The sequence below is a fragment of the Amaranthus tricolor genome, chromosome 13 (genome assembly GCF_026212465.1).
Source record: "Amaranthus tricolor cultivar Red isolate AtriRed21 chromosome 13, ASM2621246v1, whole genome shotgun sequence".
Taxonomy (NCBI): Eukaryota; Viridiplantae; Streptophyta; class Magnoliopsida; order Caryophyllales; family Amaranthaceae; genus Amaranthus; species Amaranthus tricolor.
Genome location: NC_080059.1, coordinates 3,724,945 through 3,749,730, shown reverse-complemented (window position 1 = coordinate 3,749,730; position 24,786 = coordinate 3,724,945). Strand labels below are relative to the sequence as shown.

The 24,786-nt window shown below is 32.2% G+C and overlaps 2 protein-coding genes across 3 annotated transcripts; both read left to right on the top strand.

The window, feature by feature from the left end:
• The first annotated feature begins 7,321 nt into the window (after positions 1 to 7,321).
• LOC130798303 (uncharacterized) lies at positions 7,322 to 11,303 on the top strand. Its single transcript, XM_057661234.1, has 2 exons — positions 7,322 to 8,161; positions 10,306 to 11,303. Exons 1-2 carry the CDS (start codon positions 7,520 to 7,522, stop codon positions 10,459 to 10,461), a joined length of 798 nt encoding a protein of 265 aa, XP_057517217.1. The 5' UTR covers positions 7,322 to 7,519; the 3' UTR covers positions 10,462 to 11,303.
• A 7,737-nt stretch (positions 11,304 to 19,040) lies between these two features.
• Positions 19,041 to 24,711, top strand: LOC130797610 (transcription factor bHLH79-like). Of its 2 annotated transcripts, none has more exons than XM_057660267.1 (6): positions 19,041 to 19,749; positions 22,267 to 22,461; positions 23,062 to 23,127; positions 23,301 to 23,369; positions 23,625 to 23,696; positions 24,253 to 24,711. In XM_057660267.1, the coding sequence occupies exons 1-6, from the start codon at positions 19,420 to 19,422 to the stop codon at positions 24,394 to 24,396; spliced, it is 876 nt and encodes a 291-aa protein (XP_057516250.1). In that variant the 5' UTR covers positions 19,041 to 19,419; the 3' UTR covers positions 24,397 to 24,711. The 2 variants fall into 2 exon arrangements, with proteins under 2 accessions (XP_057516250.1, XP_057516251.1); XM_057660268.1 differs by having other exon boundaries at positions 19,044 to 19,749; positions 22,270 to 22,461.
• Positions 24,712 to 24,786: the final 75 nt, after the last annotated feature.

Genomic DNA, 24,786 nt, shown 5'->3' with positions numbered 1-24,786 from the left:
TTTTTTCTTGGCATGGAAGCTCGTTATAGTGATCAAGGTTTCATTCTCACTCAAGAAAAGTTTACCAAAGAGCTTCTCACAGACAGCAAGCTCACTAATCTCAGATCAGTTTTAACACCCTTACCCTCTAACCTTAAACTCTCTGCTCTTGAAGGCAACCCTCTGCCTGATCCTACAGTCTACAGAAGCCTCGTTGGTAAACTCAATTTCCTTACCAATACCAGGTCTGATATCTCCTATGTTGTTCAAACACTAATTTAGTTTATGCAAAAGCCCACTGATCTTCACTTTGCTGCTCTTCAACACACTTTATCTTATGTCTCCTCTACTGCTGGGCAAGGCATTATTTTAAAGGGTTCTGATAAGCTCAACTTACAGGCTTTTTCTGATTCAGACTGGGCTTCATGTGTTGACACTAGACATTCCCTCATAGGTTACCTTATTATGTTGGGAAACTCTCCCATTAGTTGGAAGTCTAAGAAATAATCTACTATTTCACGATCTAGCTCTGAAGCAGAATATAGAACTATGGCATCAGCTTCTGCAGAAGTCACTTGGCTTATTCGCCTCCTTCAGGATTTTGGCCTCACAAACTTACAACCTGTCACTTTGTTCTGTGATAACCAGTCTGCTATACACATTTCCAAGAATCCCGTCTTTCATGAGCACACACAACACATTGAGATAGATTGCCACTTTACTAGAGACAAGGTTCTTGAAGGCTTAATTGAACTATCATATCTTCCCACTCATTCTCAATTGGCAGATCTTCTAACAAAAGCTCTCCCCTCACCTTAGTTCAATGTTTTACTGTCCAAACTAGGTGTCTACCCTACACCACCTAGTTTTGAGGGGGGTGTTGGAAATGAAAGGACTCCCAGGTCTCCACGTCAGCTATCCATGTGCCCAAATAAGCAATCCATGTACTTCCACAAGAAACACAAAAGTTAGTTAGACTCTTGTAATTAACTTCTGTTTTGTATAACAGAAAGTTGTTAGTTATAGCTGTGTATCTTTAGTTCTTTCTTGCTCTCTACTTCTCTTGTATATATATCCTCATTCTTGTACTTGTATCTTTCACCAATTCTATGAATAAAAGATTGCATGATTAAAGATTGAATTGAGTCTTGATATTAAACTTTGCTGAATTTCTTATCAGTGATGCATTGCCTCAGACATCGCTATTAGGAAACTCTGTATTTTTGGTTAGGTTCTTGACAGTGGATCAAGTTTAAGAGGCTGCCTTTTCCTTTTCCTTTTCCTTTTCCTTTTTGGGCTGGTGTTAGAACATAGGAACAAATATCCTGTTACTTTTCTCTGGATAATTGTACAAATTTGAAAGTATGGATTCTGAATTCTCATATCAGATTCTACATGATGTGAGAATGGAATGACTAGAATAAGGAAGTGTATCTAGTATCCCCACTCTTAGATTTGACTTGTGTTTCCATCTATTTTTTTGGTAAAAAAAAATCTGAATTTGTAGAAGTATTAAGCTACCATCTTTCATGCAGACATCTTATCCATCTCGAGCAGCAATGATGGCTGCTGGCAGTCCTTCACGTTTTGCTCCCTCGGTAAACCAGAGTCACCCTTTAAACTTGACACCGGTATCAATATCTGGGAATATCTGCAACCAGCTATTTTGAGTCCTCACCTTCCCCAGCTGCCTCGGTGGCACTTCAGGTTTTAGAGATGCTTGACATTCGAGCTTATCAAATTAAAGCCCATGATCTTCTTCATCTTCAGTTCAGACTTGATGAGCAGATAAATTGGAACAGGACTACAAGTTTTGTGCTTTATATAGGCAAGCAAACTGTTATGAATTGGGTCCAAGGGTCAAAGGGCATTTTTGACTTTTTACTATTAATAGTCATTCACTTTTATTAGGGGGTTTATTCTTAGAGTCTTGTATATATATAGTTGAGGGTCTTCTATTGGGGTATGCTTGTATCTTTTGGGTGATTATTCACATAATAGTTTGGGACCACTCGAAGGATTCTTTGTATCTTGTATCTTGTAAAATTTCAATAACCAGAATACGGAAAGTATTATTCAGTTCATTGTTCTTCTGTTTCTTGATTGTATTCTTCTCTATATTCTATTTGGTTTGTTTCTTTTGGACTTCTTGGCAGGTGTATATCATTGCATAACATTTCATAACACAAACAAGGTACATGTCGATTACGAGTTTGCTTATAATAACGAACTAAATATACAAATATATATTGATGCAATGGTTTCTTGTTGCTTGTACTATATATGCTAATACCTTCCCCCAAGGTATTCAGCCATTGGATTGGAAGTACATTTTGGTTAGCTCAGTTTTAGGATTTCACGTAGTTGTCAGCTGAATGAAATGGATGTATATTATTTAGAAAAATAGAATGGTACATGCTCAAAATTATTGACGACTCGTTGCTGATTTTATAGATCTTTATATTTGTTCGAATCGTTTTGAAATTACTATTCATGACCTCCTGGGGTTATCATAATTCTAAATCTTCAAACGTATGCAATGTGAATCAATAAGTCATTTTGATATAAATATATGTTATAATTCCAAATTAAAAAGGTTAAAATTCTTTTGATAAAAAATAGACATAAGAGCTGAGCTGAATTTCTCAAAATTCATTTTATTGTGGGTATTTTATTTTATTTGGGCTGTTATTTTCCGTAATATTCTTTGGGTACAAAAGCTCTAAATGAAGGCCCTGGCATGTTTTGGAGCTGGACCACGAATTAATGCATGAAAACTTGACATATCGTTGCCAAATTTATTGTCTTTGGATTGGATATCTCTAATAAAGCCATTTACTCACTTAACATGACCAACTTGGAATTTGCTTCTTTGTTGTTGTCATTTGACAGGTTTTTGCTGAAATCTCGGGTGGATCTGTGCCTGGTCAATGCTGTCAACTGACAATATTTATATTAGTGTTAAGATCTGAGTTACTTATTAAAGCTTATACCAACTTAACCCATATTTATATTGGTTTGGGTTCAATTCTTATTACCATATTTTTTTTATATTAGCGACATCATTTAATTTTGTTCAAGATTTTCCACTGGCTAAAATGCTTATCAACACTAAGAATTATTCAAAATATTGTTCACAATATATAAAAGCTTATCTTCTAATTTGTGTTATGTAGCAATTTCGAATGAATATAAGAATACATTGCTATCATTTTAGTATTTCAGAACAAATCCTTATGTGTTTAACCCTTTGAATATAGGAATATAGGATTTATGTAATTCTACATACAATTTTGCTCTATTGAAAGGGAGAAATAATTGAATAAATTAAGTGAGAAAATAAATTTATTAATGAGATAAATTAGGCATGAGTTCAAAATTATTTTTGTCTCATGATGATCATTTCAACGGTTCATTTTCTCTAAATCATCTTTTCATTTGTATTATTTATTTTTTTATTTTTTGGGTGGCTGTGTAGTTAAACATGCATAGCACCACTATTTGTTAAAGTGGGTACAATTATCCTTTAAAATTAAAAAAAAATCAATCACTACGCTCTGCACGGATACACTCTAAATTTATGTTTATCACCACAAAATGCACAGTGCACCCCACACTTCATAATTACCAAACAAATGTAATGGATTGTCTTGTGGGTCCTATTTAGATGGGATTCTGAATATGTATAAGTGGTTTAATTATAAAATTAAGTGATTAAAAAATTTAATTTACCTTATATTTTGTGTGATTTCACCTTGGTAAAATCGTATGTTTTGTAGGATTTTTGTCTATTTTGTATTTTTATATTTAACTATATTTATATCATCTAATTATTTTTAATTATTACTAATGTAAGAATATTATACTATAAAAATGTATTTTATTATTTTATGTGATATTTTTATAGTATTAAATATTAATTTTGTTTATGATTAATCGTTATAATTATAGTTTTTAATTAAGTATGATTTTTTTTGTCCATGTAAATTATGTAGAAAGATGATTGGTGATTATGAGGAAGGAAAAATTTTATTTGGTAGAAGTACTTTAGGTGATACGACTTTTAGGCCGGTAAAAGGTGACCCTGATGGCCCAGGGGTATTCGTAACCGGGTACCTGGCATTTCGGGTACCCGGTTAGTTGGGTATTTATTTTAGCGGCCTGTGTCCCGACTCAATCCATCCGGGTTATCGGGTACCCGAATAAATTGGGCAGGGACATCGGTACCCGGTTATTAATTTTATTTGTGGCATTGTTTGGCATAATTTATGAGAAAATTAAGCTGAATTTTTGGTATTGAATTTTATACTTCTTAATAAATCCTACTTCTTAATTCTGGGATCGTTGCACTTGGCCCATTGATTACCGAAAACAGAATCAACATGAGGAAGGTACTTTAGAGCATAAGCCCTACTTTTTAATTCAAACCATTGCTCAAATACAAGTAGTAATTCATATATGAGCTCTGGACTATGAAGCTGTTTTTGCTCAAATACAAGTATTATGCTATTTCAGAGAGTAGCTAATTAATACTTATATCATTTCATTTTAAAAAATCACATTTAAGTACTTCTTAGAATAATTTATTCCATTTCAATAAATGAATAATTAATAGTTCTGTATCATTTTATCTTTTTAAAGTAAATTAACAATTGAACTAAAAAAAAAAATCCCTCAAACGGGTCAACGGGTGCTCACTATAATTAAGTTTGCAGCCCATGACCCGACCCTGAACTTATATATATATATTTTAAATTGACCCGCCATTTAAAATGCGGGTCAGTGGGTTGACTGGTCGGATCAAGCGGGTTCAATTTTTTTGAACAGGCCATGCAGGGGCGAAGCAAACAATTCTGAGGCCCCGTTTATTTTTCATAAATTTCTAAAATTGGGGCCCTTTATTATTAAAAAAGAAAGATTTTGTTAAACTAAAATAAAAATTCAACATAATTTTAATCTCTTAAACTTAAATTAAGTAGTTAAAAATTAAACTTTCTTCTCTAATGTTAAAATGAAAGAGAAAAAAATAGTAATACATTGATGACTAATAATAAAAAGAGTAAAAGTTTGAAGGGTTGAAAATTTTAAAAATAAATTGTTGATTATTTTTATAAATTAAGTTAGTGATAATTGATGTTTTATAAATGTGTAAATATTAAATGGGGTAAGAAAAAATATTTGGAAAGTAAAGAGTTGTTTTGGAAAAAGATAAAAAAAGAGAAAAAAATTGTAATCTATAGGTTTTATATATATGACCATTGATATAGTAAGCAAAACTACTACTAGCTATTCTACTACAATAGTATGTTATTATACTATAAGTTTTTAATATGAGGTCTTTTAGGTTCGGGATCCTATGCAGTTGGCCACCTTGCACGGCCCTTGAACCGCCCTTGCCCTGATGAAAGCGTTGTGTTAGGGAGTAGGTTTTGAGAGAATGTCGAGAGAGCTAAGTTTCTCAAGATCAACCTCATTTGCTGCTGATTATGAGGATTTAGTCTGAGGGAAAGGCTAGGACATTTTAGGAGACAATTATTGGTTGGATTGTTGAAAGGAGCCAATGGGGTCGATTTGTTGCACTATCGTTGGTTCGCAAATATGAGTTAGAATTCGTAGCGATGTTGTTAGGCAATCTACTGATAGCCTAATTGTTAACCGTGCTTCAAGGATAAGGCCACTTAGTCAGGCTGCTCGAGTTGATGATAAGGAGTAACCTAATTGGGTGAATTAGGTCATAGATGCCTACAGACCTCTAGATTGTAAACGTATTTCTAGTTGTGAATGACATATAGCTAGACTAGTTTATGAAGGGAAGGAGCATACTCATGTAGTTCTTAAGTGTCTGACTTAGAAGACGACAATCAACGACATCATTAGGCATCCTAGTATGGTTGTGAATAAGTCTTTTCCCAATGATCCAACGTAATGCTATTGGCGACTTGGTTGTTGCATTATGTTGAGTACATGCTCGAGTAGTGCAACAAGATACAACCTATTAAGTGGTTATACAGTAGTCGATACTACTGATTGATAAGTCACGCATGGACATTAAGCAACCTTGTGCTATTTTGGTTGCCCAAGGGGGTGTGTTAGAGTTTTCTTGGGAAGTTGTTAATTTGGTATACTTTTATCGCGAGTTGCTTTGTTGTTATTGTTAGAGCAAATGCTTTTTCAATGAAGATTCTAATGTACAAAGAATGATAAAGATTGCAAAATATAAAGAAATAATCAAACACACTAAGAATTGGAAGGTGGAAAAATCCTAATATCAAATTAATAATTAGACTATAAACCCACCCAAAGAATAAAGACTATTGTATTGATTAGTTCTTGTTTACACACACTAATCAATTCTAACAAAGGAAATGAAAAACTATAGAGATTACAAGAGTAATTAAAAAGCTCTTAATTCACTAAAGAACCCTTATTTGAGGCTCTCTCTATCTAGATCAATATCTCTTACAAGAGGATTACAATGTGTTCTCTTTCTCTTGATTACAATGTAATTCCCACTTTGGTCTTGATGTAGAGATGGAGTATATATAAGACTAAGAGTAGAGGAAGGACAACAAGCAATAAGAAAACCCATGCAAAATAGTAGCCATGAACACAGCTGCTTGACATGCTGAAATTTGCTCGACCAGTCGAGCCAAATGCATCCAGTGAGCGACCAACAACTTGGGTTGAGCCATATACTCGAGCTACTCATGAAACACTCTGACCATACTCTTCATTCATGAGCACTAATAACACCTCTTATTTCTACCATACCCATACAATATGAAGCTATACATATTGAGATTATGAGTCACATCTAATAGTTATTAGGTCAGAATCCAAGATGATAAGAATTATCTAACACTATTGTAGGTATAGATCTACGAGTACTTCGTGCCCCTTCGTCCCCATCCTTATTAGCACGATTTGCCACACAAGATCAGGGCTAAGATGTGCAGTGCAACACAAATGCCACAAGATGCTCACATACTCGAGTTTATAAGAGAACTATGGACACCATATCCAAGACTCATGTATATTTTTATTTTTATTTTTATTTTCTTTCTATAATATGTCCACATGTCCTATATATTGGCCTATTAATTGTGTATCTAGCATCTTATCATTCATCCACCCCACTTTGTAATTGGGTAATTATAGAGGGTAGCAAACATAATAGAATAAGAGTACACGATTAAGATTTTTTTAATTGAGAGACATTTATTCAAAATTTCACGAAGATGGACCCCACTTTCACTCTTTTATGTAATAAAGGAATGGAAAAGCATGTTACCAAGGACCCCACTTTACCAATTCCCCATTCTATTTTCCCTTGTTTATTTCTGGGTAAAACAAGTCAAAAATTAAGACCTCATTTCCCCCACGTCTAGCGGCGCAAGTTAGAACAAAAAGTTCCCACTCAAAACTCAACATCCTTCTTCCTCCCTTTTAACACCACCCCACCAAACTCATCCCCACAAACCCTAACCTTTTTTGCTTTGAAATTCCTTCATTTCTCTCATTTTACCCACACGAGATCAAGATGGCACACAATCCTACTCACAGGCGCAAGTTAGCAGCACCAAGCTCACCTTCCATCTCACAAACTACTGAAAAAAGACATCCAAAGCCTTCTAGTACTACCTCAACATCTACAATCTATAACCTTACAAATCACTTTTCAAGGTTACATCCTAATCCAAAAAAACCCACTAATTTCCAAAACCTACCTACCCAAAAACATATAGATTCTCATTTACAAGTTAAAGCACTCTCAAAATCGGTTAATTTAGACCCTAAAAATCCAAGCTTTTATGGTCAAAATATTGGAAAACAAGGTAAAAAGATGGGTTTGGAAAGTGGGAAGAATAAATCTTTGGTGGTTGTTCATGAAGATATTGTAGAATCTAAGAAGGAATTGAAGAAAATGGGAAGAGATCAATCAAAGAAAGGAGGAGAAGCAAATATTAATAATAAGTTGGTGATAGTAAATGGGATTGGGAAAAGGAGGTCATTTTGTGATGTACAAGAAGAATTGGCTAATTTTTTGCTAACAAATTGTGCCAAAGTTGTTTCAGCTGATATGCCCCCATTTATGCAAATTCATGTTGTCGGTTTTGCTAGAAAGATTAAAGATAGCCTTGAGAAATTCACTTCTAAGAACCTTGCTTTATCTCTTAAAAAGGTATTCCCACTCTTTCCTCATCTTCAATTCATTTTTTTTTTGTTATTTTGTTCTTTTTTGGGGCTTAATTGTACTTAGAATTAGTTGTTATACCTATTGATTATCTTGATATTTTAGAGTACCTTCAGATGTGCATTGAGATGAATCAAGATATATTTAATTGTTTTATTTATTTTTCTATACTTATTATATTTAAATTTTTACTAATTCAATGAGTTATTATGATCATATACATTGAACTATGTATATCTAAAAATTATTGAATGTTAATATTACGACGATATGCTATTAGACGATTTAAATAAGATTCTATATAACTATATTTTTTCTTACATATTAGCGCAATATATAAAATAAGTTTGAACAATAAATAGTATCAATAACCGTAACGTAGCCGGTATTTCAAAACAGATTTTAAGAATCAATAGTTATGTAAGGGTAACAATTGATTCCAATGGAATGTAATATTTATAACTTAACTCGGTAAAAAGGCAAAGAATCCAATTTATGAATAGAATAAAGGCATGTTAACATTGCATTAAATAGTGTCTTTAGAATAAGCATCGATTAGTACTCAGTTGAATTAATATTGTTTGGTTATTAGTGTTATATAGATGGGCCATACCTTATTGTGGGGTACAGAGTTCAGAGGGAGTACTGTATAAATGAATTTTGGTTGAACTTCCCATTTGAATTTCATTTTATGATTCCATAAGAAAATTCAGAATTAGGAAAGGTCTAAGTAAATAACGGTTATTCATACGGATAACAAATTACTCTCATGTAGTAGGATGTGATAGGGTGAGAGTTTTGTTATTCTAATTTATTTTTTTGATTTTATTTATTTTATTATTATATTTTTTGTTTTTTCTTATGGTGGTTTGTTATTGCTTAGGAATTTTTTTTGAGAACCAATCAGTGAAGTGACTACTCCTAACTTGTTTAATTGGTCTACTATTTCCTCAGAGAAATGATATGACAATAGGTGTAAGAACATGATGTATTTTGGTCAGTTGGGGTCCACCCTCTTTTATTTGTGGAGGTGTTAGTAAATAACGGTAGTTTGTGAAGTTAATAAATCACCCTTATATGATAGGATTTAATAGGATAGAGTTTTGTAATTTTAATTTACTTTTTCTGATTTTTTATTTTATTATTATTTTTTTGTCTTTTTGTGGTGATTTACAAATCATATTGCTTTTATTTTGCATTTGAAGTCTTAATTTGACAACCTTAAAAAAGATTACTGTTCCTAGTAGCCTATAGGAGTTCTGTAGTTGAAAAAAAACAAGTCTCACGTGATTAGTGAAGTGTGAAAGCCATTGGCAAATCAATAATCGGAGGTGTTGGCTGATTTGACCAGCTTGAAGTATTGGATAATCTATTGTTAAGCCAGATGTTAAGGAAATGATTTGGTAAAAATTAGTTGTGCATGTTGTCTGTTTATTAGAGAAAAAATTGATTAAAAGCTGAAAATTAATGAAAAAACTACTCATTCAGCCGACTTAAATGTCGTTTATCACTATCACTTTGAACAAAAAGTCATTTGCCAACGGACGTAAAATTTACATTCAATAGATTTCAATAAGATCAATTTTGTTGTGAAACTGAGATTACACATAATCAATATACATCTACAAAAGGGAACACTTGATCTACTAATGTTCTTCCGAATACATGTATTCGAATGGAACAAGAAACTGTTCTACTTGGGCATATCACATAGACATTAGGATTAATCTGCTTTTCTCCCCTCAAATCTTGCTTATGTATATATAACGTACTTTTATTATATACAATATGCTCAATATATCCCCCTAATTATATGCAACAACATGTGATTATCCCCCACAAGAATATTAAGAACAAATAAATTGTTCTTGGATGGCAGGTAGAATCCTAGGCTTCTAGTCCCATCTAGCTTGTGACTTATGAGTTGTGATCAATAGTTGGATCACTTGGCATATATACCCAACAGAATGGGCAATTGTATAAAAACCCATCTTCCTTATACTACTTGTCCCAACTCTCAAGTGGGATCCCATGCTATGTGAAGTATTATTATTGTTGGTCTTGTCATGTAGTCCTAATATTAGGGATTATTTGGTCGTATATGAAGTTAATAAAAGTTCCTATGAATGCAGGAACTTGATGGAGTGTATGGGCCGGCTTGGCATTGCATTGTAGGGACTAGTTTTGGGTCATTCGTTACTCACTCCGTCGGGGGATTCCTATACTTTTCGTTGGATCAAAAATGGTACGTATTATTGTTCAAAACAACTGTACAGAGAGCTGATTGATAAGCTTTTTAGCTTAGATCAAGAGATGCATTAATGGTGCAGAAAACAGGAAAGCTTTCTAAAGGGGGTAAATAGTAGTGAACAAATTTTGTAGTCTTTATACCGAAGTTTGTTGTCCCTTTATAAATTTTTGGATTGGATAGCTTGTACATGTTTCTTGATGCTTCAAATATAATACAACTAATGAAGTTTTTTGATGTTGTCAAGATGTGTTTGTCAAATATGCATTTGGACCTTATCAATTGGTGAATGATCCCAATATATATAAACATAGTGTTCTCTCTTTTACTTTTTTGTATGACTTTTAATCATTACTTATTTAAAGCTTACGTTCATTAGTCTATAAAACTTGTTCATGTAGCTACTCTTGTGAAAGAACGTCTCTAGGTGAGACGACATCAAAACAAGAAGATAAGAAAAAAAATCGTTTCTCGCAATGCCTGTTTGGTTAATTCTTTGGGAAGTATAACTTCTTAGGAGATGAGTAAATGAATCGGGTTGGCACGCTTGGACATGCTAGACCCATTTCTAGAGAAAAATTGTTGGGACATTTAAAAGGAAACACACAGAAAGATAATAAAAAAGTGCGGAAGAAATGTGTTTGAAGGTCCAATCAATGAGCAAAACAAAATGCAAGTTGATGATGAGTAACAAAGTAAACATAAACAATCAATAGCACAATATTTAAGCTGGTTCACCAAATTAGACTATATTCACCAAGTTGTATTTCAATATGTGTAAAAATAAGTGATTTGGAAAAAAAAAGCTACTTTTACAGGAAAAATAAAGCAAGAGAGAAAGCTAATATAATGTGACTCTGGCTTACAAATAACCTAGGGCATATATGAATTTATATTGCGAAGTATTATTACAATAATGATGTATTACAAATACGTGTTACAAGATAAATCTACACTATTTGTAATCCTTTGTATATGGCTTTGAACTCTTGTTGAATCACCAAGAAAAAGATGAAGATATGATTGCGACAATCAAAGAAGTCGCTCGGAAACTTGATATGAGTAGAAGGCATTCATGCACTTTTCTATTGTGATATTTCTCCCACAAAGGTGCTTGGGATGATGATTGAAATTCAATACAATCTACACAATAAAATCCTAGCACAAGGAAATTGCAATAGTAAATACAAGTGTTGTGGTGAATTAAGAACTTTGATGATATTGAGAGTTAATTACTCTCTCAATATTATCTCATGAAAGAAAGAATAAGAATAGGAGTATTCTTAAGAGAGAAATAAGAAAAGATATGAAGATGGGATGAAATGTCCCTAGGCATGCAATCTCTATTTATAGAGCTATGCATGAAACAATACCTTCTTTTGAAACAAAACTGTTTCACCAAGCAAAGCTTATGAATCAAAGTAATGTTTCACTAAGCAAAGCTTACGAACTAAAGTAATGTTTCACCAAGCAAGCTTATGAATCGAAGTAATGTTTCACCAAGCAAAGCTCATGAATCAAAGTAATGTTTCACCAAGCAAAACTTATGAATCAAAGTAATGTTTCACCAAGCAAAGCTTATGAATCAAAGTAATGTTTCACCAAACAAAGCTTATGAATCAAAGTAATGATTCATCAAATTCTTTGAGGCATTTAATTGGACTCATAATATATATTTTAGTACCACTACTATACTAAGTATGTAGTATATACAAATCTAGGTCTATATACTCTAAATGTTCAACAAGCATGGGGTACGAGCCAAAAATGTTGCTACTTTGTACTAAAGAACGCAGGTTATCGGATCATATGTTGCTTGTGTGAGCAACAGTTAGGCTCTTCCGAGCAGTCCAGTATAGTAGCATATTGAGTATGTCCTTCCTTCTCCACGTACACTGTACGCCCCCCCCCCCCCCCCCCCCCCCCCATCCATTCAAGTTTCTACACTTGCTTTTACATGGACGGTTCTTGGGGCATCCCAGATAATCGACTGCATAGGACTCCCTAAAGGGGTCTAGTCTTTTGAGAGACTGTTTCTTTGAGAGACATATCTCAAGTCTAACTCATTAAAGATTAATATCTATTTACTGTATTCTTAATGTTTACTTACATTATCCTTGATGCTTACTTATCGTATACTTAATGTCTAGTTTCAATATCTTAAAAAATATATAATGGGTCGGCCCAATCAGAGATGGTCTCTTAAAGAGACTGTCTCTCACAAGGATTTCTTAATATTAAATAGTGCTATTCAGGCCTGGTTTCGAGCAATACTTTTTAAGTGATTTAATTTGTGTGTAAATCTTTTTTATATTTGAAGTAATATAATGTTATAATACATTTTGTCTTAAATTATTTTTCTTGAAATGAAAAATATTACTACTTCCTATTCAACCTAAATGTCCCATTTGATTTTTGGCACTATTCACTTATCACTCTTAATTTGTATTTTACTCTTAATCTATAAGTTAAAACATAGTCATGTGGGATCTTGTTTGATTCGTCTCAATACAGGGATTATTAATATCAACTTTTTATAATTTTTAATTAAGAATAATTTAAGATATTAAGAATTAAAATGTTGCCTCGGCAAGTATAAAAAGTCAAATGGGACATTTAAGCTGAATAGGAGGGAGTATATTTTTTAATATAATGAAGGATCCCATTATAAAAAACATCACAAAAATAAATAAAGCTTTCAAAATTTTTACCCAGCCCTGTTTAGGTGATTGTACCCTTGCTCTTTAAGGCGTAGATCACAAGGCTACAATCACCCGATGATTGCACATTAATATGTACCATCTTCCATGATTATTTTCCCAACACCGATCCTAGACACTATTTGTGTCAATGTCTACCATACTAACAAACTTAATTAATTTTATAGAGGTGAGTAAATTAACGTTATCTTACAACACTTTTAAGGAAAAATTCTTATAGTTTTATGAGTTATTTTTTTAAAAGTTCGTCTTTTAGTGAGAGGATCTCAAATTAAGAACTTTATATGTTAATAGTTTGTATTATCAAACTATTTATTAATACAAACGATATATCTTATAATAAGACCGTCTCATACAAAATTTTGTGTAATTTTATAAAAGAACATTATCTGACCTCATCACACCATATATTGCTCGATTTTTTAACGACCAAATATTAAAAAGGCCCAGTCGTCACCCCCAGCAAGGCTCAGCTTGTAGTGTATGAAGACCAAGTCTTGTCCAAAATAATTTTCAAGACTGAACTTAGCAAATTGTGATGCGACAATATAAGTATTTGATTTAACGGTTATTTAAAAAAAATTCCATTAAAGCATACATTTTGACTAAAGGATAATCAAATAAAACATACTACAATTTACACTCTTATCAACTATTATCAACTATGATTGAATATCATAGAAAGAATTATTTGCAAATTGCAATCTTAAGGTTATATCTTTTACAAATTATAGCTTTAATGTTTGTCAACTAAAAGAAAAATCAATAAAAACGAAGAGAATAGTAAATACCAAATAAGAATGATGAATGGAACTGAAAAAAGCTAAAAAAAATTAGGTTAAAATTGCGAATTTAAGTTACAACCAAATTTGGTTTTTTCTTTTTTGTCTTTTTTCAAATCAAGTCATTTTAGGGACAGGTGGATCAAAAATTTTTGATTCTGATCCAATAAATTTCAATATCTAAAATTTTAAATTTTAAATCGGGTTAAAATCTGAGATTTCTACCCAAGTCAAAGGCATAAAAGGATGGTGGCCAAATAAAATTGAACTGGTTTTGCATTGCATCCGTCCCAATAGGGGCAGATATAAGTATGAATTTGGTTGGTAATGGCCAGTGGGTGGAAATGAGGTCTTACCCGTGTCATACCCACCCCGCCAAACCACCTCTACGTGTCTACAATATATTGATTTTTTTTTATTAATTTTGTATATTCTTATTAAAAACTAATGATAAAAATTAAGGATATAAACTTTATCATATTGCTTTGTATGATTTAGATAAAAGTATATATACAATTAAATTTGTAAGGAATTGCAGTATGAATCGCAATTCGCATATAGCGCAAATAAGGAATTACAATATGAATCGCAATTCGCAAATAAGGAGTGAATTTGTGTTGGACATAAGGTAGATATACTCGGTTGATCATAGTAAGTGGAGATGGATTTAAAATTTAACTGCATATTTAAGTGGGCAGATGCGAATATATAAATTTTATCCGTCATAAATAGTGAATAAATAGCGGGTAAGAAAATATTAAATGGATATATGAGCATGAAAAAGTACATACGCACCATTATTATTATAAATTCAATGTAATTAAATGCAATTCAATGAAATGGATCTCAACCACTTTCTACAAAAGTAAACACAATTGAGTACTAAAAATTGACTAAAAGCAGTCCCTTAGACTAAAAAAAGTTGAGCAATAGCCCTTTAATAATAGAGTGGGCATCACACAATTAAAGGTCACATGAATTAAACGCCCAAATTAGGAGCATCACAAAGAGGCTTTTAAGGGATTAAACTGGTGCTTAACTGTTCTAATATCAAAAGTAATGGCTAAGGCAATGTTTGGCAAATGTCAGAATTCATGACAATTGAGATAAGGTGTTAGGCAATCAACTAGACAACTATATAATCTTCTCAAACGAACTAACTTTAGCGGATGATTCACCATATGTTATATGCTATTATATATTTCTGTCCAGAGTTATTTAAGCTAGAAGTGTGATTGTAAGACAAATATTTTCATACCTGGTGCAAAATATTCTTCTTTAAGTAAGGAGTGAGTGTGATAGGAAGCTGTGACCTCTTGTCACGTTAGCTTCTAATATTATATTATTAATAAACTAATTTAATTAAAAGATTAAACTGATGGTTCATGTAATCATATACTCTAACAAATTATAGTTTGCCATATTTTTTGGGATAATTTATCACCTTCCATCACCAAACCTTTTGCCTTTACAATTAAGCCTTTGATCATACAATGGATGGTGATAACACACTTCAATCAAACAAAGTATCATACTTGCATTTTAATTTAGAAGAAGATAACAATAAATTTGAGTCATTTTTTTTTATTTTAAGAACAATGTTTAATTAAATTAAAATTCTTACGTGCAACATTTTAGGATTATTAACAATTTATTAATCAAGAGTGTACCATAGTACATAAGCAACTGTTTTATTATAAAAATACAATTAAAAATATTAATGATTAAATATATATATATATATATATATATATATATATATATATATATATATATATATATATATATATGAGAAGAAAACATAAAATTTTTTTTGACAATTTTGTACACAAACATAACTTTTGCTTAATGGTTTGAAGCTCCAATGAGTGAAGGAGTAAAGAAGTGGCTCTTGATTATAGCACACATATTAGTAGTCGTGAAAGCAGCGTTTAAGTTGAGAGCACGCTAAAAGACTAGAATTTAGTTTAAGAAATCGATATTTAATAATAGCCCAGAGTTAGCTAATATCATAAAAGGAAATTTCAAAAGTTTTAAGAAAAAATATGTTATAGCTAATACCATAGATTACAGCTCCGCTTATGCAGATGACAATTATTTTTAGTGATAATTATAGTAGTAATTTAGTATTAGTACTAAAAACAATTAAAGAAACAATTATAAGACTCTTAATACATTTGACTAGTCCTGATCTGTTCATTAATCATGTTTTTTGTGCTCACTAATCACTTGTTTTAGATGGGACTGAATAAATAAAATGTTGGCTCGTAGCATCTAACTGGTCTTGGCAGCATATGTCAACAGACTTCAAAGGGTATTTGATCTTTGGCAATGGGTAATTAACTAATTATCCATCCTTAAGACAAGCTAGGTTTAGGTTGACGAAATAAAAATGTATGAAATTTTTGTATTAAGTTTGAGTTATCTTAAAAAATTTATTAATTAGTGTCAGAATATAGATTATTTTAGCAATTATTTGCTTTTATACTTCTATAGTTTATGGGTAATTAGTGTCAAATTTTTTTTTTTCCAAGGAGTATCAAGTAACGTTTTCCTTGTTGACCGGATAAAATCTAAAATTCTTTTTCCTTATCTTTAATTTTTTTTCAATTTAATTTCGATTTTGAGTAAAAAATTGGCTGAAAAAAATAGTGAGGAAATTGAATTGGAAAAACAATTGAAGATGAAGAAGAAGAATTTTCGATTTTGACCAGTTAAATATAGTCAACCGCTATATTTAACGGTCAACTAAAGGAAAACGTTAATTGGTACTCTTTGGAAAAGAAAAAATTTTTTTAGGTATTTTTTTAACAAAATTTTTTTTATTAAGTACTTTTTGAAAAAAAAATTGTTAGGTACATTCTGATACTTTTTCCTTTATTTTATTTAATTTTTCTTTTATCAATCAAAGAATTAAATGGCTTAAATTTCATATTAAAATAATCAATTGTTAAGATTAGATTTCTAGGTATTTCAAAAGTCAACCTTTATAGAATTATCACATTTGAAAATCACTTAGCATTGGTTTTTCTTAGTAGACACTAGGGTGTTTGTTAAAATAATTATTCGGGCAATTTTAGTTTATTTTAAGAGTATAATAATAAGGTCAGATGATCAAATTATTTAATACTAGTATTCTTAAATTGACTAATTAAAATAACTTATTATTATAAATTTTAAAATAAAATATTTTTATGCTTTTAACAAGTTTAGAATCACCTAATCAAATTAATCAACTAAATCAGCTATCATCTATTAAATGTTTGCCTGCCTTTGTCTTTGATAAATCTTTCTCGTGGTGCTTGGCAGCCTGGATGTTTTCAAAGTCACTTTGAAAGTTGCCTTAATTGTGGTTCGTCATTTGGGTCGGTAAATGATTCCTTGCTCCATGATTTGAAGCTCAAGCAGTCGATAGTTCTTGTTTGATCAACTAAAAGTGTTAACTTTTTTATTAATTTTAAAATTAGTTGAATAAGTCAACTGTTTTAGAAATTTTTTATTGAATTTTATATAAATTGTTGTCTGTTGCCTAATACAAGAAAAAAAAAAAAGGTCAATAAGCCAAAAACTATAAAATATCAAACTTTAAATTAACTTAAAAGTCAGTTTTTTTAGATGACTAAACAGCCATATACAAAACACATTTGTTTACTCATTGACTAATCAAAGATAAAAAGACAAAAAAAAAAAAAAAGAAAATTCTCAATGCCATTTTATTAAACACTTCTTTTATTTACTGGAAAGGCTAAGAGCCAAAGACATCTTTTAGTTTTCAAAGACTAATAAAACAAGAAAAGGAGGAGTATACACATGCACTGAAGATGTCAGCAAAGTAGAGAGATAAGTCTATAATTATTACTTATTAATTAATACTTTCTCTATTCTGAAACAGTCAGCTACATAAAGATTATTGTTACTATTCATTTTTCAAGCTTATTTTAAATAGTGTATCTAATGTGTTAGAAAAAATATAGTCAAATGAGATCTTATTTGATTGTCTAATCGAATACTGTCATAATATCATATTTTGATAATTTTTAGTTAAGCATAGCTTAAGATATAAATAATCAAAGTTACGCATTGGATTGCGTAAAAAGTGAAATATAGCGAATATGATAAAACAGAAAAAGTATATTATACAAATTAATACTTCATATTATAATGAGTAAGTGTCTTCGTGTCCGAACGTACAACTATATTTATTTGCAGTTATTAATTTTATCACAACTTTATTCGCTGTTAATATTTTAAAAGAAATATACATGTTCTATGTTCATATTAAACCCACCATTTTTTTTTTGTTCATAGGAGTATGTCATGCTACCTAGTCCTACACTCCTACTATAAAGGTAATAAACCAGTTTTGCATGAGATAATCTCAACGTGAGACCGGTTTATATACATTAATAAAAAAACATTAAAAGATAATGAAAATTGAATTTCAACTTGCACTTGAAGTAATTTTTTAAAATGATTTAGGCTGAACCAATAAAAATCATCTCACAAGAATAGAAAATTAGTGAAAGGCAATAAGGAGTAGTTGGCTAGGGCCTTGTGATAGCCTGATAGGAGGTATTCTTGTACCTCTATAGTCTATGGTTGAATTTGTTTTGATTTTTGACTTGTTACTTTATTAAATAATCGAAAAGTATTTAGTAAATGATTTTTAAATCATCTAAAATACTAGCTTTGAAATCAAAACAAAAGTTACTACTTACTCATAATAGCTTTTTTCGTTTGTTTTTGTTTTTTTAACCTATTTTTTCTCTAATAAATTCTCGAAAAACTAACAAAAAAGTTTTATCGAACATTTCTGTAACAATTGACTTGAATAATTGACATATTAGCCAATACTTTTCAACTAATCAAAGTAGTTGATAATTTTAGCTAATACTTTCAGCTGGTCAAAATACTTAATAATTTCAGCCAATACTTCAAAGTAACAGCCATTTAACAAACAATCAGTGTTTCACAGATTCAACTTAAGAGACGTTGAACGGACCTAAAACTTGAACCAGGGTTGTGGGCCCAAGGTCAAGTCTTAATCATACAGGGAAAAAAAAAATTATCCAATTATATCAAAACGGATCTGCGATCTAAACCGCTGGATTCTCCTAAAAAAAGGTTTCTCTCTTTTATCTATCTCTGACCTCACTTCCTTAACGTGCGCAGTGGGTGCACTGTACACTTAACCTTTTTCAGCCCTCCTGGCAAAACCCCAACCCAAACGGATCTCTTTTTCTTTTCTCTCTCTTCACTTTATATAATTAAGCTCACTTTTTCTATAATTTCATTTCCACTCAAGAACTCAGAACAATAAAGTAAGGATTTGAACTAAATTTCATCAAATTAAGCACTACCCATTTCAGAATTAATTGTTAATTACAATACCCACATCTTAATTTCTTGGAAAAACTTGTGGGGATTTAGCTATTTGTTGGTTAAGCTTTGAATTGAGGATTTTTGGATGTGGGTGAAGTAAAGGTGAAGTCTTTGATGGATCCTCCATTGATAAATGAAGGTTCATTTACAACAGCAAACCCTTCATTATCTGAGATTTGGCCTTTTAGTAATGGTGGAAATTCTGAAAATGGAGGAATGTTGGGGCTTAGAATGGGAAGTGGTAGTGGATTTGTGAATGGTTTGATTGATGGGTTATTGAGTAATGGTCTTGTTGGGACAATGAATAGAGATGGGTCAATTGAGGAATCAACTGTTACTGAGCAAAGTGGAAGTCTTGGTGGTGGTGGGAGGAAGAGGAGGGAGAATGTCTCAGAAGATGAGTCTTCAAAGCTTGTTTCTACTACTAGTAGTGGAAATGAAATGGTAATTTTTCTTTTTTTAAATAATTTTGTTTTGGAAAATTTGATCTTTTTAGCTCAAATTGTATTGTGTTTGATTGAAATATTGTGTTGCTTGTTTCAATAGCTAGAATTTCTATTTGGTCAATTTTCTGGTGTTCTGTGGTTCGAATTGTGAGTGTTTGGGATGTTATTGATAATTAATTTGATGGTGATAGATTTGTGTTCTTATAGTGTTCCTTATGATTGAAATTCAGCATCAATTTTCAGATTTATTTTTGTTTGTTACTTGTATGAGCTTCACCCTTATAGACTTTGATCTAATCTTACCTGATGTAATTGATTTAGTCAAATTCCCTTGTAAAGCTCTTTGTCTTGAAAAGGGGTTTTGTAAGAGGAACAAATGGAAATTTTGTGTTCATTCATACTCTCTGGTCCCATTGAATTTCCTACATATGATGTAAAAAGCTCTTAGGAGATATAAATGTGGCAAATTCAACTATAGGGAGGTATGTTGTTCAATATAGCCACCTTACCTTCATATTTGGGGTTAAAATTGTGTTTGATCATTAATTCAATTTTTCCTCTAGCCTCCTTTGGTGATAGGAAATTGTTATCTATAAGATGTTTTAGCAATAATAAGGATTCAGGATGCTCGAAAATGTTGTAAATTTGAAATGTTTGAAGCTGAATTATTCCACAACCTTGTTAGTCATACTTGAGTTTTGGTTCTTAATCAGGGTATCAACATCTTTAGATATTTATTTTGCTAGCAACAGGGTTCAGGGAGAATCTAGGTTTGGGCTTGCATAGGATATGACCCGTCATTTAATCAAAAACCCTATTAATATTGAATTACAAAACATAGGAGAACAACTTGAAAGAATGACACTATGACACAACTAAGGTGGTTATAGTATACAGTATACACACATGCACAAATGAGTGTTCAACCTAACTTGTAGTAGTATCTTGACTTTCGTAGTGGCTATTTTTGTGTGTTGGTGACTAGCCCCGTCTTTTCAATACTTGACTTGGGCGAAAAAGTCTTAGATGCCCATGGAACTTACATCCATACTTGAAACTCGACAATCTAGACCCACTGTTGTCATACAGTAAAATTATAGTATGAATATCGTATAGATGCTTCTTTAAATAAGGCTAGATCTAGAACTATTACTTTCATATAATAACACAAAATGCACCTTTGACTATTTATAATCAAAGGCAATTTTTGCACAACAAAATCAAATTTGTGTACCATTTTAATTTAGTTTATAACATATTTCTTAATTCTTGCCATTCTTAAAAAAGATGACATGTTTAAATTCTTTTATTTGCTTTGCCTATTTTGAGTGTAAGGCTTAAAATCTCAAAACTATAGTAAGGCAAAGTGTAGCATTCAATTTTTTTGCTAATTGCTTCTGGGTTATTGGTTGAATTTGATAAGGGATATGTAGTTTCCAATAATGTTTGCCCTCATGATATTTTGGCTTGCACCCAAACTAGATATGGATTACTTTCCACATAAAGCGAAGGAATGAGATCTGGATCACTGACTGCAACCAATGTTTAGTTTTGAAATGACCAAACTCACTATTTACTTCAGAAACCAAAATAAATGAAGGTTTTATTCGAGAAATATATAATTTGATTAAGCTGGCTAAGTGAAGACCAACTTTTTTTATGGAACTTTTTTTGGTATTGAGAGACTATGGTTTTGGTAAATTGGACGTTGTTTGGCTAAACCCTTTGTGTTCTTGATGTTCTTATGTTAGCACCCTTGGCCGATTATGTGTCAAGTGTTCATAAGCTTTTGTAATGTGAAACATAGCGCAAAAAGGTAGTATCGATCATGGTAGTGGTACCAGTTGTGAAATGGTTTTCACGATCAATGCAAATGGTTTTGCAAATGTCTTAACTTTTATTTCGTTCACACTAAGTTCAAAAATATTTACTATACGGTTATGATACGATGATGCGGACAACATTTTGCAGTATTATGTTAAGTAATAGGCACAAGTATTGAGGTGAATGAAGGACCAAATTAAATTTGGTGAAACCTGCTCAGTTTGCTAGTAAGGAGAGGCCAAAGAAAAAAGATACAACAGATGAAATATGTGTACTTTTTTTGGCTCGAGATAGAGCTAGTCAAAATTGACCTGATTATTCGAAATCAAATATCATCTGACTCGATCTGAAATGACCCATGTATAAAAATCAAAATCAGATTCTCGAGATATTTACATGTACTCAAGAATCAAAATTAATTAGACCTGAAAAATCATACCCTAATGGACACCCTTAGATCGAGAAGAAGCTTATAGATAATGAATTGATGCTTCTATCTTTCCTTTCTTTCTTGGGGGTAGGCCACAATAATATATAGTTCTGTGAATCATGCAGAAGAAGCTTAGATTTTGGATGTCCAATGTTTCTATTAAAGGTTATCATAGAAAAAATGGCACGTATGATAAGCTTTTATGTACTGAATATTGATTTGGACATTTAGTAATTTACTTTTTATTTCGTTCTTGTGAAGCAGAAGGATTCAAATGCTAAACGCATCAAAACATCAGATTCTCAGGATGAAAATGGCAGTTCGAAGGCTGCAGGTGAAGCGAGTTCAGCCGGTGGTAACAAATCTGCTGACAAACCATCAGAGCCACCTAAAGACTACATCCATGTCAGAGCAAGAAGGGGACAAGCTACCGATAGCCATAGTCTGGCTGAGAGAGTAATTTTCTTTCAAATTTTGGAATAATTTTTTTCCTTTATGTTCACCTTGTAGTAGGCAGGGTAATAAAAGTATGAATTATGCAACCAAATGATGCTCATATGCTTTAGAATAATTTGTGAATTATAGCCTTAAATTTTTAGAATTTTGCAAATTACAGCCTTAATGTTTATTTTTTGCGAATTACAGCCTTAATGTTTATTTTTTGAGAATTACAGCCACCAAAGTTTCAAAGTCTACAGTGTTTAAGCCAAATCACAGAATTCCGACCACTTAATCTAAAATTCCGACCATCAAAATGGTTGGAATACTGTGATTTGGCCTTAACGCAGTAGACTTTGTAATAGAATAGAATATTTTTCTTACTCTCCAAGATTACTCTTGTATTTATTTCCTCATTTTGAAATTAAATGGCAACCAATCATTCTATCAATTCTATCACTTTGATATTTTGGTAGCTGTAATTCGCAAAACATAAACATTGAGGCTGTAATTTACAAAAATGCTAAACTTTAAGGCTCAATTTGCAAAAAAATTTAATATTTTTGTTTTTCCGGCGGATTCTCATCAGTTTTTCTCGATTGTTTTTGTTTGTGACAGGCCAGGAGAGAAAAGATAAGCGAGAGAATGAAAATTTTACAAGATTTGGTCCCTGGATGTAACAAGGTTGGTATATTGCATGTCATAATCAATCATTATTGTAATCGTCGACTGTTTTATGGAGGCCTTTCGACCTTGGATGGTCAAGCATTCAAGCTAATCCGTTCTGAATACTAGAACTGTATTTTTTTTTTTGACATCTATCGTTTTCTTGCTGGCGTCTCTCTTTTGTTGGGCAGGTTATTGGAAAAGCTTTAGTCCTCGACGAAATAATCAACTATATACAATCTTTACAACGACAAGTTGAGGTGCGTCAATTTTAGGCTTAGAAATGTCGTTTTGAGCATTGTTGCCAGTCATGATCAGACTAATTCTATAACTAGTCCTTTAACGTTTTCTTAGTGATTGAAAGTTTGGCCGTTCAGAATTGGGATAGTTGTGAACATTTGTTTTGCGGTTTTTTCCCTTAAATTCTAGCTCTTCGATTTCTTCCTTTGTTTTACTTGTGTGGTTTCCACATGAATTGTAGCTAAGCCTCATGTGTCATGACTATTGCTTCGCAGTTCTTATCTATGAAGCTTGAAGCGGTCAATTCCGGGATGGTTCCCTCTATTAATGGATTCCAATCAAAAGATGTAAGTTTGACGTTTTCCTTTTCTTTTCCCTCCCAATCGAACTCTCCATCTTCCTCTCATCTAATTCACTTCCACATCCCCCACACTACCACCTACTGAAGACCACCACTGCCGACACAAAAGAGCCGCTCACTCGGGTGTCTTTTTTCACAAAAAAATAGATGAAATGCAGAATATAAGCATTTGAAGTATGGTCAGATGCAAATAGATAGGGTTCCACCAGTTCCCAATTGTGTGTCCTTTTTGTAAAAGAACGAGCCACCCGGTGGGCAACTCGTTTGGAGGGAGGAAAGGCTGTGGTGTTGGGACACTAATGGTGGTTGCCACCAGGCGTGGCGTCGAGGAGTGAAAAGGAGGTGTAAAGAGAGAGAAGGAAGGGAAGAGCATGAACGGAAATTTTATGGTGAAAGTGGGACGACAAAATGGAAAATGGAGGAGAAAAACGAAGGTTGCTGAAGTTTCGGTTGCTTCACAGTTCAATGCTCTCTATTCATGTCCTACAATTTTATTTAGCTTTACTAGATACTAGTATATAAAGTATATTCCATCTATTTAGGTGAATCAGCTCGGGGTTCCATCCTTCGATCCAAATGGTTTAATTTTCAACACGCATGCTACGAGAGAATTCACAACAGCTGGAGGGCCGCAATCGGAGTGGTTACATATGCAATTAGGCGGAAATTTTGAACGAACATCATGATTCTTTTTAAAAGAACTATTGTTTGATGATAATTTGCAGAACATTCTGCCTAATCAAATTATTTACACAGAATCAGGAAAGTCTGCCTAATGCCTATATATATGATTCAAGTATTTAGGTGGGGTTGCCTTGATTTTGTGATACCAATTTGTGTAGAAACTAGAAAGTACTTACAACTTGTTGTAAGTTTGTAACCTTTGATTCACTAACTAGTATCAAAATGACTCAAGTATCCTAGCCTTGCTGGCTGGTGAAAGTGTTCAATATTTGTATAATTAACACACTTGAACTTCTAATAACTTTTTAGACCTTGCACATTCTTATGAGTTTATCTAAATTGTGTTCATTCAGATTGGTAATTTTTGGACTCTTATACTTTATTAGATGTTA